This window comes from Halteromyces radiatus (genome assembly GCF_025201355.1).
Source record: "Halteromyces radiatus strain CBS 162.75 chromosome Unknown BX664scaffold_10, whole genome shotgun sequence".
Classification (NCBI taxonomy): Eukaryota; Fungi; Mucoromycota; class Mucoromycetes; order Mucorales; family Cunninghamellaceae; genus Halteromyces; species Halteromyces radiatus.
In genome coordinates, this window is record NW_026251696.1 from 328,857 (window position 1) to 342,219 (window position 13,363).

Consider the following 13,363-nt stretch of genomic DNA (forward strand, 5'->3'; position numbering starts at 1 on the left):
GGTGCCCCACTCAAGGAGTTTGGGAACCACCTGTCAATTTTTTCGGGAGAGGAAAAAAAAAAAAAACAAGTCGTGGGCCTTACCTTTTTTTTTTTTTATTTCTTTCCCTTTCCGCGATCTAGTACATTTCATCACTTTTTTTTTCTTTCTTTCTTTTTCTTACTTCAAAACAAGAGAAAATGTTCCAAACACCACAAAGCAATTCTCTTTTTCTTGGAGGTGAACGTACAACTGGTCAAGATGTGAGATCCAGTAATGGTAAAGAAACTCAAAATAAATTACTGTTTATTGGAAAAACGTCATCGTTTTTTTTTTTTGACATGTACTACGCGTTTCTAACCTTATCTTTTTTTTTTATCTTCTTCTCATCTAGTTCTTGCTGCTGCTTCTATTGCCAATATTGTGAAAAGTTCTTTAGGTCCTGTTGGTTTGGACAAAATGATGGTGGATGAAATTGGGGTAAAGGATAAAAGTTTCATCTTTTCTTTTTTTTTTTATTAATATATTATGATATTATTTTATTATTATTATTATTACTATTAGGATGTGACGATCAGTAACGATGGTGCTACTATTCTTCAATTATTAGAAGTCGAACATCCTGCTGGTAAAGTACTTGTGGAACTTGCTCATCAACAAGATCGTGAAGTGGGAGATGGTACAACTTCTGTGGTGATTATTGCTGCTGAATTATTGAAACGAGCCAATGAATTGGTGAAAAACAAGATTCATCCTACCACCATTATTACTGGTTATCGTTTGGCCTCTAAAGAAGCGTGCAAGTTTATTGCTAATGAAATGGCTATCAAAGTAGATACTTTGGGTAAAGAATGTCTGGTGAATGCTGCTAAAACTTCCATGAGTTCAAAAATCATTGGATCGTAAGTCTAGAATATTGGAAAAGGAAAAGATGTACTCAAATATTTTTTTGTTAATAGTGATTCTGATTTCTTTGCCAATCTTGCTGTTGAATCTATTTTGGCTGTCAAGTCGACTAATATTCGTGGTGAAACTAAATACCCTGTCAAGGCTGTCAATATTTTAAAGGCACATGGTAAAAGTGGTCGGGAATCCGTATTTGTTCGTGGTTATGCTCTGAATTGTACTGTGGCCTCTCAAGCTATGAAGACTCGTATCACTGGTGCTAAAATTGCTTGTCTTGATATGAATCTTCAAAAGGCTAGAATGCATCTTGGTGTTAATATTGTTGTAGATGATCCTGACAAACTTGAAGATATTCGTAAAAGGTAAAAACTATCATTTTTATATTGTAGTGATACTAATGACATCTTAATATATTAGAGAAATCGAAATCACAACTGAACGTATTCAAAAGATTCTTGCTACTGGCGCTAATGTTATTTTGACCACTAAAGGAATTGACGATTTATGCTTAAAGTTATTTGTTGAAGCTGGTGCTATGGCTGTACGACGCTGCAAAAAGGATGATTTGAAACGTATTGCCAAGGCAACTGGAGGTAAAATAGAAAGGGTTTAAATGAAAGGTTATCTCATATGTTTTATATCTAGCTACTATGTTGTCTACTTTGGCCAATTTGGAAGGTGAAGAAACTTTTGAAGCATCTTATTTGGGTCAAGCTGAAGAAGTTGTACAAGAACGTATTTCAGATGATGAATGTATTTTGATCAAGGGTACCAAGATTCAAAACTCTGCTTCTATTATTTTACGTGGTGCCAATGATTATATGTTGGATGAAATGGAACGCTCTTTACATGACTCATTGTGTGTAGTTAAACGAACTTTGGAAAGTAACAGCGTTGTGCCTGGTGGTGGATCTGTTGAATCAGCTTTAAGTATATACCTTGAAAACTTTGCTACAAGCTTGGTAAGTGAAATAATAATAAAAAATAATAATGATAATACTTATTTTTTTTTTTGTATTTAAAAAAAATAGGGCTCCCGTGAACAATTAGCCATTGCCGAATTTGCCAACGCTTTACTTGTGATTCCCAAGACTCTTGCTGTTAATGCTGCAAAAGGTAAATCAATGTCATGTTTTATTTCTAATCATATTCACCCTTTATTGAATTGTTTTAGATTCTACTGAACTTGTATCCAAACTTCGTGCTTACCACAATGCTGCTTTGAATGCCAATGCGGATGATCAAAAACGTGCTTTGAAGTATTATGGTTTGGAATTGATTAATGGTTCTCTTCGTGACAATCTCAAAGCTGGTGTTTTGGAACCTGCCATATCAAAAATCAAGTCTCTCAAAAGTGCTACTGAAGCTGCCATTGCTATCCTAAGAATTGATGATATGATTAAAGGTAAATAACCCTCTATTGTTTGTTTTGTTTGAAGATCTAATCACTTATTTTGTTATTGTAGTGGCGCCTCAACAACAAGCTCAAGATGATGGACATGGTCATTAAATATAGATCCCCATTTTTTTTTTATTGTTTTCAAATTTTAGTTTTAGTTTTATAGTCAACTCATCTATCAAATAAAAAGAAAAATTCCTCAATTTCACATTTCTATCCAAATTTTTCTCCAAAAAAAAAAAAAAAAAAAAGAAAAAGAAAAGAATTTTATTCTATTCTATTATCAAATAAAAATCTATCTAATGTACAAAGCAAATATCAAATCTATGTTACAAAATCCTATCATATCTATGAGAAAAACTGAACTTCCATACCCATAGTTCGAATAGGATTTGATTGATTGGAGAGATCTGCCGTTAATCCAAGGCTAAATAAAGTATTCTTGTACCGTCCTTCCCACATCAAAGCAAGTCCCTTACAAAAGAATGAATTAAAAAAAAAAAAAAAGATGAGATATTATTCTATACCAAGACTTTTTTTTTTGACTTACAGATGAGAATCCTAATCTAACTTTGATCAATCCTTCCAATTTCTTTGTACTTGTTGCAACTGTTGTAGTCGTTTCATCCACAATCAAGTTTTTCTCCTTATCTTCTTTGTCGTGGTTATTATTTTTGGTACGATATTCGAACCCTAATGCCAAATCACTTTCATAAGAATAAATACTGAATTCAAACCGAGAGCACATCACCAAGTTTTCTGCCACTTGGGCGACATAGGCAGTAGTCATATGACCAACAATAGGATTCAAAGTGTAGGTGACATTGATAGGTGAAGTTGAAGATGGATGAGTGCGATATCGTAAACCAGTAGATACTATCATAATACAAATCATTAGTTTCTTTCTTTTTTCCTTTTTTTTTTTTTGATTATATTTACATCCACCACTCTTGTCCAAAGTGCCATAATAAACTTCAGTTCCTAAAGACCATTGTCCATGTCCTTCTTCTGATGGTTTCCCAAAATTGTATAAAGCACGTAGTCCCAATAATCCATCATCCGTCGTATAAGAGCATTCTGAACACCATTTGCCTACATCGTATTGTAACTGAAAAGCCATCTAATGACATAAAATTAAAAAAAAAAGATCATTGTTAACAATCTTTTATGACTATTCTATGTTGACTTACTTGTGGTAAGCCAGTATCACGTGGATGATTGACAGCAGTAATCAAGTATTGTAATCGTGGAGATAATCGTCGAACGTACATGGACTCCAACGCCGCTCCAGGGAAAAACATACGTCCATATACCAAATAACTTTTATCTCGTATTGAGTCTAATGAGGAGATATTTGTTCGTTGAAGACAAAATTGATCTACCATATCTTGAAAGTCAACTGTACCACTAGTGCCAACATCCAAAGGTTCAGATGTAAATAAATAACCAATACTACCATTCAAAGAAGGTAATGCATTCATTGTATAAGAAGGTTTGAATTGAGGAGTAGGTAACTTGGCAAGGTGAAGTGAAAGTCCACGAGGGGTATAAAAATCAAGTAGTGTACGTGACCATGAACATAAATTGGAATATTGATTTTCTTCATTCCATCCAGACGATCGATAATAACGTCGAAGACAATATTCCATAAAGTCATACATAATAAAAAAAAAAAAAGTGTTGAAAAAAAAGAAAAAAAAAGAATTAGGTCCTGGTTTTTTTTTTTTCTTTTTGGATGGTTTTCTTTTCATAGGGGATTTCATATCCCGCCTATGTTTTTTCATTTCATTCCAAAAATTTTGCCTCTCTCTTTCTCTATTTTTTCTACTTTTAACTTTTTTTTTTCTTTGGAAAAATATGGACTCACAACGTTGGAACGCATTGAATGTGTTGAAGGTAAAGAAGTGGTTACAAGAAACCTAAATAGGGTTTAATCAATATATATTATCTTTATAGGGTGAAATTCATGACAAATGTGTCTATTATGAATATATTGATCAAGAAGGTAAGATCATGAGATCCGATCTGTACCTATTTTCAACTTTTTTATGCTAAAGTTTTTTTTTTCTTTCTTATTACTATTAATAGACACTTCTCTCGCCGATTTTATTGTGGATATCATTCAAATGGGCAAATCGTCTGAAGAAGTTTCTGCAGAATTGAGTGCTTGTAAGTTGATCAAATGCACTTTGTTGTTAGAATATGTTGACATTTTGATTCTTAACTTTCTTTATTATTATTGTTATTCCCATAGTAATCGGTGATGACTATGGTAAAGTATAATATTGGTTGCGTAGAAACTTTGATCTAACTTGTCTTCTTACGTGAATAGATCAAAACCTCACGCAATGGATGTTTGCTCGATTGGAAGAATTGAACAAACCAGTAGTTTCCACCGAGATCCATCATAATGAATCAGAAACGAATGGACATACTGAAGATAATAATATGAACTCAACAACAGCATTAGAACCAATAACAACAACCGAAGAAGAAGCAGCGGCATCAGAAAGACGGAAAGCAAGAAAGAACCGAATGTTCACTAAAGCACTTACCGGATTAGGAGAACGCCAATCATCTCACCAGCAGCATCAACAACAAGACTCCTCCATGTATAGAACATCAACAATTCAACGACCGGCTTTGAATCGTGAACAGCATGGTGATCATTATTATCGTCATGAACGTGGACGTCCTAGATCTAGATCTCGATCTCGATCTCCTATACGACAAAAAGAACGAATCGTTCACCGAGAAATGAAAAAAGATTCTATATTCTCAAGACTAGGAAAACCATCAAACGAATCACCCAATGGTAAGTTTATAAAAAATAACAGGAACAAAAAGTCTCATCCTTTTCTTTATATATATAGGATCTCCTTCTGTGTTTGATAGATTAGGTATCAGCAAACCAGAAACTGTCAATGATGAATCCGAAGTAAAACGATGTAAATTCTGGCCTTCTTGTGATAAAGGTGAATATTGTCCTTTCTTCCATCCTGATACCCTGTGTCCGTAAGTAAAATTATCAACTATTTTTTTTTCTTTTTTATCTCATATTATCTTTATTTTTTAATAGTGATTTTCCTAATTGTCCCAAGAAAGCGAACGAATGTATGTTTATTCATCCACAAACTCCTCAGAAAAAGCAACGCCCCATCACTGATAGTACATTGACAGAAAAAGCGATTCCTTGCCGTTACTTTCCTCATTGCAACAATGATCAATGTCCTTATTTCCATCCTCCAGCTGTACCATCTTTCTATGAACCTTATCCAACTTTTTCACCTTATCCAACCTATCCATCCTATCCATCGGCTCCCAAACGTGTTCCAGTACCTTGCAAAAATGGTGAACATTGTACTCGACCTGATTGTCACTTTTTACATCCAAAAGACGAGAATCCAAATGAAATCATTGTAAGTAGAAAACAGATCAACAATATCATATTGATCATTCATTGTTGTTTCTTTTTTTTTTGTAGTGCAAATTTGATGGTGCATGTACTAGACCTGGTTGCTTTTATAAACATACTGCTCAATCTACTGTAGAATTTGGCAAGCCTCACAACAAATCACTGGTGGTGAATCATCCGACCAAAAGCGAACGTGGATTTGCTATAACCGATGATAATCAAGTAGAAAAAATGACAGTGGGTGAAAGTGCCGATCTTATCAAGCAACAACCTCAAGATGTAGAAATGGATTCATAACTATAGCATTTAGTTGTATACATATGTTTAATAAATTCATTCTCCGGTCCTTTGGTTTTTTTTTTTTTTTTTCCTGCGTGGCTTGAAACAAATGTCATTTTCTTTATCTTTTATATCTTTTTTTTTTTCTTCTTTTTATCTTTCTTTATCTTTGTATCCTTTTTAAATATAATAGATTGAACTTTATATTTTATATACCACTATGGATTCTCCAATACAGACATTCTCTCAACAACCTGAATCGACTCTAGATCATACATCACTTACTCCCGAGCATTCTCCTACTCATTCCTTTCAAGATAATAGAGAACAAGACATGGTTGATAACAAACCCAATGATCAAATAATACTAGGTAAGGAATAAAATATTACCTTATCAATGCATTGAATGGGTTAAAGTTGTTGTAGTTTAATCTCACCTTTTTTTTTTTTTTAAAAAAAAACATAGATTCCAGTGCTAATACTATCACTCGGATCAGTTCACCATCTTTATCAGTCTCCAGCAGTACCAAGAAAAGTGGGTTACCAGCCAATTTTTTCACACAATCATCGCCACCGTTACCTATCAGTCCATTATCATCCTTCTCATCACAAGCTACAAACTCAAGTATCGCTACTTATTCTTCTCCAACTTCAGCACCATCCACATTAGAACATATTTCTCCACCAAGATCGTCATCACCACCTTCATCACCGCAACCATCATCCAGCAGTCCACGACGCCAAAGACGTTCTATCTCTGTTGATCGGGATATTCGTAAAAAGCTTCAACATATGAAAATGACATCGACTTTATGTACCCATGATGATGATGATGATGATGATGATGATTCGATAGGACGTCGTCGAGGTCAATCTCGTCGATCTAATTCAATGAACAAACCTTTGGGACGTCATAAACTTACATTGAATGATTTTAGTCTTGAGAAGACGGTAGGAACTGGCTCATTTGGTAGAGTACATTTGGCTCAAGGTCGAAAAACTGGTCGATTTTATGCAATCAAGGCTTTACGTAAACAAGAATTGGTGGATAAACGACAAGTACAGCATGCCAATAATGAACGTGTTATTCTTCGATCGGTGGATCATGTGTTTGTGGTTAAACTTTGGGATACATTTCAAGATGATAATTATGTATTTTTTGTGATGGATTATTTACCTGGTGGAGAATTATTTAGACTTTTAAGAAGAAACAAGGTAACCTAAAAAAAAAAAAAAAAAAAAAAAAAAAAGAAATTAATTTTTTTTTGGTATAGAAATTTTCTGCATCTGCAGCAAGATTTTATGCCACTGAAGTATTATTAGCCATTGATTATTTACATAGTTTAGATATTGCTTATCGTGATATTAAACCGGAAAATATCTTATTGGATGCTCGAGGACATGTCAAATTGGCTGATTTTGGATTTAGTAAAAAAGTGACGGATTTGACTTGGACAGTGTGTGGTAAAAAAAAAAAAAAAAAAAAAAAAAAAAAAAAAAAAAAAAAAAAAAAAAAAAAAAAAAAAAAACAGAAAACAGAAAACAGAAAATAAAAACTCCCTTCATTAGGTACTCCTGATTATTTGGCACCAGAAATCATTCGATCTCAAGGTTATACCAAGGCAGTTGATTGGTGGTCATTTGGAGTACTGATATATGAGATGGTGATAGGGGAAGCACCTTTTCAAGCTGTGAATCCGGTGGACAAGTATCAAATGATTTTGGATGGCAACGTCACCTATGCACGCGATAAAATGGGGAATGATCTCATTGATTTATTGGAACATTTATTGGTGGTCAAACCCACAGAACGATATGGGAATCTTAAGAATGGTGCCGATGATATCAAACAACATCCATGGTTCAAACATATCAACTTTGATCGTGTTTTACAATGTCAAGTCAAACCTCCTTATATTCCTAATGTCAAACATGCTGGTGATACATCTTGTTTCCAAACATATAGTGAACCAACCACACCTTATGGATCAATTGTTGCCGATTATACCGATGATGATGATGCCGACAATGACAATGACAATTATGATACCACCAATCTACCTACTTTGGAAAATCAACGTACCTCGGTTGGGGACCCATTTGCTGAATTCTAAAAAAAAAAAAAAAGATAGAAATTTTTTATTTTTTTTTTTTTTTGTATGATAGTTATTCATATTTGTATATAGTTTATTGTTATTATTATTTATTTGTCCATACCATGAATAGAACTTCTTTTTTATCTCTCTTATACATCATATCTTTTTTTTTTTTATTTTTATAATGTTTTTTTTTTTTTATCTTACCAATCTTGATAGTCGGTTAGAGAATAAAAATAAAAGTTTCCCGAGTCTTCCTTGATATGGAAAGATCTGATCTGTGGTTGAATGCCGATATTTCCTCATTTTCCCAGATAATGCACCTAAAACGTGCTTTGATTTATACATCATCTTATTGTAGCACATATATGTATCCATGGCTTTTTTTTTTCTTATTGTAGCACATATATATATATATATATATATATATATATATATATCCACGTTTATCCTTTTTGTTTGTCAATTTATGAACCAATCGTTTATTTATTCATTTTTGGATCATCTGAAGAAAATATGGAAAAAAAAAGTAGATGCCTTCAAATATGACGTATATCAAAAGAACCCTTAAAGTTACACTAAATGCGGGAGCTGGCGGGAGATGATGTTAGTATTTTTGTTGTTGTTGTTGTTTATAATCCCCCCCCCACATATATATTCATTTCATTTCTTCCTTTGATGTAATGACGTTATTTAAAAAAAAAAAAACGAGGAGAACCATGTCAAACCAAAAAAAAAAAAAAAATTTCAATCAGATTGGAGAATAGTAAAGAAAACTGAGCTCAGATGAAAGTTTTTTTTTTTAGTGTGTTTTTTTTTATTTTCATTCTCTCATTTGTTCAATGATTAAAACAAGTGTTATGTTAATGAATCATTTCTTTTCTACCAATAGAACAAAAAAAAAAAAAAAAAAAAGAGTGTATGTTTCTACCTAATACAAAATCAATCAATGTATGCTTTTTTTTTTTAGGTTCTGTACCTGTCATCCATTTGCCCAGTAAAAAAAAAAAAAACACTTTATACTCCGCAGACCTTTCTTATTTAGATCTTTTTTTTTTTTTTTTTTACTTCATTTCTTTCTTTCTTTCTTTCTCCATCTTTTTTTTTTCTTTTTTCTTTCTTCTTTTTTCTTTTTTTAATTTCATATATCATCATATAGACCTTGATATATGACCCATTGTTATATATATATATAGACGACATTAATCAACATGGATTCTAGAACCGCACCTTTACGACCTTTTGTACTTTTCTGTGTAGTAATTGCATCGTTGGGAGCTTTGAATAATGGATTTAACACAAGTGCTTTGAATATTCCTGGTGACTATGTCAAGCAATGTCCTGGTGTTCCTTCTGGTGTCATTACTTATTATCCAAATTCAAGTTTACCTCAATGTATTCCCATGGATCCCTGGATTTGGTAATCATCTTTTTTTTTTTTTTTAGAAAAAAAATAATCTTTTTTTATTTATTTTTTATTTTATTTTATTTATTTAATTTTTAATCATATAGGGGTGTGGCCACCGGTATGTTTGCAGTGGGAGGTCTTCTTGGAGCTATTTTATCAGCCCCATTGGCACGCAAATTCGGACGACGAGATTCAATGATGCTGATGAATGTAACCTTCTTTATTGGGGCAGTGCTACTTTCAACATCGACGACGAGTGCACAATTTGCGATTGGGCGAATCTTTGTTGGCATGGGGGCGGGATTTATGACGGTAGTAGTATCCTTGTATATTGCTGAAGTGTCACCTCCTAAATATCGTGGTGCTCTTGGTTCCGTATTACAACTGTTTGTGACGTTTGGGATCTTGATCATTGAATGTATTGGTCTGGGTTTATCCTCCTCAATCGGTTGGCGTGTGGTGTGTGTGATGACAGTGGCACCTGCTATCATTCAAATGGTTTGTTTACCTTTCTTACCTCGATCACCTCGCTGGTTGGTCACCAACAATCGTGTGGATGAAGCTCGATCAGAAATGCTCCGGTTACGTAATGGCAATATTGATGAAGAATACAATGATATGTTGGCTACCTTGATTCAAGATTATGATGAAAAGAATGTTTTGGAAAAGGATTCCGTTACTGATGTACCCCACAACAACAACAACAATACCACCGATACCAATCTATCCATTTTACAACTCTTGTCTATTCCCGTCCTTCTTCGTTTAACATTGAAAATGATGGTGGTTCATGCTGCCGGTCAACTCACTGGGATCAATGCCATTATGTATTATTCAACCTCCATCTTCCAAAACTCATTTGGTGACAATGCTCGGTATGTAACTGTAGGTGTGGCGGCTTTGAACGTGGCCTTGACCATCTTGGCTCTTGGCTTGATTGATCGATTGGGACGCAAGATCTTATTGTTTATCTCTGCTGTGGGTATGTGTTTATTCAGTGTCTTGATGACCATTGGTCTCAAGTATGAAATCTCTCCTTTACAAGTCATTTGTGTCATGATGTTTGTTGCCGCTTATGCTATTGGTCTTGGTGTGATTCCTTTTGTCATCACTGCTGAAGTATATCCTACTTATGCCGTTGGTACTGCCAGTTCTATTGCTTTGGTGATTAATTGGGTAAAAAAAAAAAAAAAAAAAAAAAAAAAAGACATCATTGAACTCACTTTCTATTTTTTTTTTTTTTTTTTTTAGTTATGTAATTTTATCATTGGTCTCATCTTTCCTACACTTCAAACTGCTTGTGGTCCTTATGTCTTCTTGATCTTTGCCGGTATCACTTTTGTCGTTGCCATCTTTGTCTTTGCCTTTGTACCTGAAACAAAACAAAAATCCATCGATCAATTGGGTCATGAATTGGGCTGGGCCGATTTGGACCTCTCTACTTATTTCGATAAAAACAAACAATAGTATATCATTATATAGATTTTCTTTAACAATCATTTCAATAAATATTTTTTTTTTTTTATACAACATCAATATTATTTTACATGAAAAATAAAATCTCTTTATTATATACATCTACATTAAATAAAAAATATACTACATGGGGGTTTGGGTACTTTGTTGTTCAAAGGAGGCCAAAAGAGGAGATAACATCAAATCCACATTTTCATAATTGACATTACAACACATGGATATCAATCGCTTGTAATCTTGATACTTCTTGTTGGGCATCTGTGCTTGCAATTGAACAATATCCTTGACCAATTGTGTCCTTTGCTGTATAAGAGTAGACCATTGTTGTTCCAAAGCCTGTGGATTATCATCATTATTATTATTATTACTATTTTCGGATTGGTCGGTTGTTTTGGAGGTTGGTAAAATGGAATGTAATGTCGAAGTTCTTGCTGATGAAGTACGATTGTTGATAGATGATGATGATACTGATGTGGATAAAAATGAAGAAGATTCTATGGATGATGACCTTGATGATGAGAGTCGTTGTTGCACAAGTCGTTGTAATTGGATCATTTGCGTATATTCAAGCACCTTGTGCACTTGATCTTGTAATAGACTTGCTTCCTTTTCCACCGTCGTCATTGCATTTTCATCGTAAGCCAATTGATGGATGGTTTTGTTTGTCATATCTAGCCGTTTCCGTACCATTTGTAATTCAATCGTAGCTTCCCGTAATACTTGATCCTTGTGTTCTTGATCTCGTTCAAAACTACTGATGAATTCGTCAACTACTTTGGCAACATCTCGTATCACCGGAGAAGAAGATGGAGATAATCGTTGTTTCTTTGTATTGTCGTTTGATGATGATAAGTAGGAGTCATCGGTGTCATCCATATTTGTTTTTAAAACATCATCCACTCTTTTCCTTGCCCTTTTCCGTATATTCTCATCAGTGATTGGTTGCTGATAAGCATTGGAAGCATGTCGTCCATAGTATTCCATAATATAATCTTGAGAGGTTTTGCCTTCTTCATTTGCTAATTGGGGATTCGCACCAGCTTCGACCAGAAGACGTACCAATTTCTTGTTACCAATACGAGATGCGATAGTCAAGGCCGTATCACCATAAACATCTTGTACGTTAAGGATTTGCACTAGATCTTCACGACGAGATCGTATCTTTTCCATTAAACATTCCATATAATATCTTGAAGCATGAACCTTGCCCTTCCATCCAGCTGTAGATGCGATATGGTGGAATACCGTTTGATCTTTCTTGTCAATATTGAATATGGTTTTCCGCAATAAGTCCAGCATGTGAAGGAAACAACGTCGTTCAAAATTGTTGGTGAAGAGAACCGATCGTATCAAAGCAGTTTGTCCCTTGTAGTTGACCCGAGACACATCCGCACCGTGGTGTAATAATAATTTCACAATCTTCAAATGTCCCATTGCTGCTGCCCAGTGAAGACTCGTATGACCTTCGTCGTCGATAATAATGTTAAAGTCCAGGTCAGAAGGTGGATGAATCAATAAACTTGGTACTCGAGGATCGCCTGATATAAAGTGTCGTAAAAGTTGGACATCATATGGTTCTTCTGATTCATATAATTCATCTTCCATTTCATCCATATCGACATTGTCATCATCATCATCATCCTCCAACATCTCTTCGTCTTCTTCTACCGGTGACATTGTTGAATTTCGATTTTGATGATAATTGGATGGACCAGATGGAGGAGGTTGTTTGTATCCTGCATAAGCGCGAGCTCGACTGGCATTTGACATGCCTGCATGCCATGTTGATTCCTTGTCTTTGTTTGTTTCCAAAAGTTGTTTTTGTTTCTTTGTCAGTTTGGGTTCGCGAGGCATCCTTGGTTTATAAGTGGTTGCAGTTGCATGCTTAGGTGCCAATGGAGGACTTTGTGTACCTTCTTGAAACATGAGAAGCGGTGAAAGAAGTTCAAATACATCGTAACGTCTTGCTAATTCTTTTCCACGTTCAATAGGAATCCAGGTACCTATAATATATATAAATGAGCATTCATGTTTGGAAGATATTTTTTTTTTTTCATTTCGTCATTACCTTGGTATTTGCCATAACCACCTTGAATCTTTTCATGAGTACCAGTTTGTACTTCCCTTTCAAGAATACGAGTACGTTGAGGCTTACCAAACTCGGCCACTTTGAGTATTTGAGTCGCGTTCACATAACCATCATCGCGTCGACGCATCACAGCAATGTTTTTACACATGAGTTCATATACTGCGACACCTGAATAGGTTGCTTTGAAAATTGTAGGATGATCAGTCATGATGGTGATTGATCCATACAATTCAGAAAACAAGTGATAAAAAAAAAAAGAGAGAGAGAGAGGGGTCAAATAAAATGGATAAAGAACTGAAAAAAACCAAAAACAAAA

At 34.4% G+C, this 13,363-nt stretch overlaps 6 protein-coding genes across 6 annotated transcripts; 4 read left to right on the top strand and 2 right to left on the bottom strand.

The window, feature by feature from the left end:
- The first annotated feature begins 113 nt into the window (after window positions 1-113).
- BX664DRAFT_342614 (T-complex protein 1 subunit alpha) lies at window positions 114-2,523 on the top strand. Its single transcript, XM_051547184.1, has 9 exons — window positions 114-258; window positions 374-459; window positions 544-881; window positions 939-1,247; window positions 1,303-1,478; window positions 1,531-1,847; window positions 1,917-2,001; window positions 2,060-2,290; window positions 2,352-2,523. Exons 1-9 carry the CDS (start codon window positions 180-182, stop codon window positions 2,393-2,395), a joined length of 1,665 nt encoding a protein of 554 aa, XP_051396270.1. The 5' UTR covers window positions 114-179; the 3' UTR covers window positions 2,396-2,523.
- A 58-nt stretch (window positions 2,524-2,581) lies between these two features.
- Window positions 2,582-3,959, bottom strand: BX664DRAFT_342616 (mitochondrial distribution and morphology protein 10). Its single transcript, XM_051547185.1, has 4 exons — window positions 3,475-3,959; window positions 3,224-3,404; window positions 2,835-3,160; window positions 2,582-2,758 (listed from the first exon to the last, which is right to left on the bottom strand). Exons 1-4 carry the CDS (start codon window positions 3,943-3,945, stop codon window positions 2,633-2,635), a joined length of 1,104 nt encoding a protein of 367 aa, XP_051396271.1. The 5' UTR covers window positions 3,946-3,959; the 3' UTR covers window positions 2,582-2,632.
- Window positions 3,960-4,141: 182 nt separating this feature from the next.
- Window positions 4,142-5,996, top strand: BX664DRAFT_367170 (uncharacterized protein; the record flags this gene model as incomplete). The annotated part of the gene is made up of 7 exons (XM_051548556.1): window positions 4,142-4,180; window positions 4,241-4,289; window positions 4,373-4,453; window positions 4,617-5,099; window positions 5,158-5,299; window positions 5,364-5,703; window positions 5,769-5,996. 7 exons carry the CDS (start codon window positions 4,142-4,144, stop codon window positions 5,994-5,996), a joined length of 1,362 nt encoding a protein of 453 aa, XP_051396272.1.
- A 119-nt stretch (window positions 5,997-6,115) lies between these two features.
- On the top strand, window positions 6,116-8,096 carry BX664DRAFT_342618 (camp-dependent protein kinase 3). Its single transcript, XM_051547186.1, has 4 exons — window positions 6,116-6,349; window positions 6,445-7,193; window positions 7,253-7,442; window positions 7,548-8,096. Exons 1-4 carry the CDS (start codon window positions 6,199-6,201, stop codon window positions 8,090-8,092), a joined length of 1,635 nt encoding a protein of 544 aa, XP_051396273.1. The 5' UTR covers window positions 6,116-6,198; the 3' UTR covers window positions 8,093-8,096.
- Window positions 8,097-9,171: 1,075 nt separating this feature from the next.
- Window positions 9,172-11,009, top strand: BX664DRAFT_362324 (general substrate transporter). The gene is made up of 3 exons (XM_051548303.1): window positions 9,172-9,494; window positions 9,587-10,658; window positions 10,734-11,009. The coding sequence occupies exons 1-3, from the start codon at window positions 9,286-9,288 to the stop codon at window positions 10,947-10,949; spliced, it is 1,497 nt and encodes a 498-aa protein (XP_051396274.1). The 5' UTR covers window positions 9,172-9,285; the 3' UTR covers window positions 10,950-11,009.
- Window positions 11,010-11,029: 20 nt separating this feature from the next.
- BX664DRAFT_362325 (uncharacterized protein) lies at window positions 11,030-13,326 on the bottom strand. Its single transcript, XM_051548304.1, has 2 exons — window positions 13,027-13,326; window positions 11,030-12,961 (listed from the first exon to the last, which is right to left on the bottom strand). The coding sequence occupies exons 1-2, from the start codon at window positions 13,253-13,255 to the stop codon at window positions 11,082-11,084; spliced, it is 2,109 nt and encodes a 702-aa protein (XP_051396275.1). The 5' UTR covers window positions 13,256-13,326; the 3' UTR covers window positions 11,030-11,081.
- Window positions 13,327-13,363: the final 37 nt, after the last annotated feature.

Bases quoted from the DNA above. Each gene is read 5' to 3' on its own strand.
- BX664DRAFT_342614 (XM_051547184.1), top strand. From the start codon at position 180: ATGTTCCAAACACCACAAAGCAATTCTCTTTTTCTTGGAGGTGAACGT. The intron at 882-938 runs GTAAGTCTAGAA...TTTTGTTAATAG, and splicing joins AGTTCAAAAATCATTGGATC to TGATTCTGATTTCTTTGCCA. The intron at 1,248-1,302 runs GTAAAAACTATC...TTAATATATTAG, and splicing joins CTTGAAGATATTCGTAAAAG to AGAAATCGAAATCACAACTG.
- BX664DRAFT_342616 (XM_051547185.1), bottom strand. From the start codon at position 3,945: ATGTATGACTTTATGGAATATTGTCTTCGACGTTATTATCGATCGTCT. The intron at 3,161-3,223 runs GTAAATATAATC...GTATTATGATAG, and splicing joins TTTGGACAAGAGTGGTGGAT to TATCTACTGGTTTACGATAT. The intron at 2,759-2,834 runs GTAAGTCAAAAA...TTCTTTTGTAAG, and splicing joins TTAGATTAGGATTCTCATCT to GGACTTGCTTTGATGTGGGA.
- BX664DRAFT_342618 (XM_051547186.1), top strand. From the start codon at position 6,199: ATGGATTCTCCAATACAGACATTCTCTCAACAACCTGAATCGACTCTA. The intron at 7,194-7,252 runs GTAACCTAAAAA...TTTTTGGTATAG, and splicing joins GACTTTTAAGAAGAAACAAG to AAATTTTCTGCATCTGCAGC. The intron at 7,443-7,547 runs GTAAAAAAAAAA...TCCCTTCATTAG, and splicing joins TTTGACTTGGACAGTGTGTG to GTACTCCTGATTATTTGGCA.
- BX664DRAFT_362324 (XM_051548303.1), top strand. From the start codon at position 9,286: ATGGATTCTAGAACCGCACCTTTACGACCTTTTGTACTTTTCTGTGTA. The intron at 9,495-9,586 runs GTAATCATCTTT...TTAATCATATAG, and splicing joins CCCATGGATCCCTGGATTTG to GGGTGTGGCCACCGGTATGT. The intron at 10,659-10,733 runs GTAAAAAAAAAA...TTTTTTTTTTAG, and splicing joins TTGCTTTGGTGATTAATTGG to TTATGTAATTTTATCATTGG.
- BX664DRAFT_362325 (XM_051548304.1), bottom strand. From the start codon at position 13,255: ATGACTGATCATCCTACAATTTTCAAAGCAACCTATTCAGGTGTCGCA. The intron at 12,962-13,026 runs GTAATGACGAAA...TATATATTATAG, and splicing joins TGGTTATGGCAAATACCAAG to GTACCTGGATTCCTATTGAA.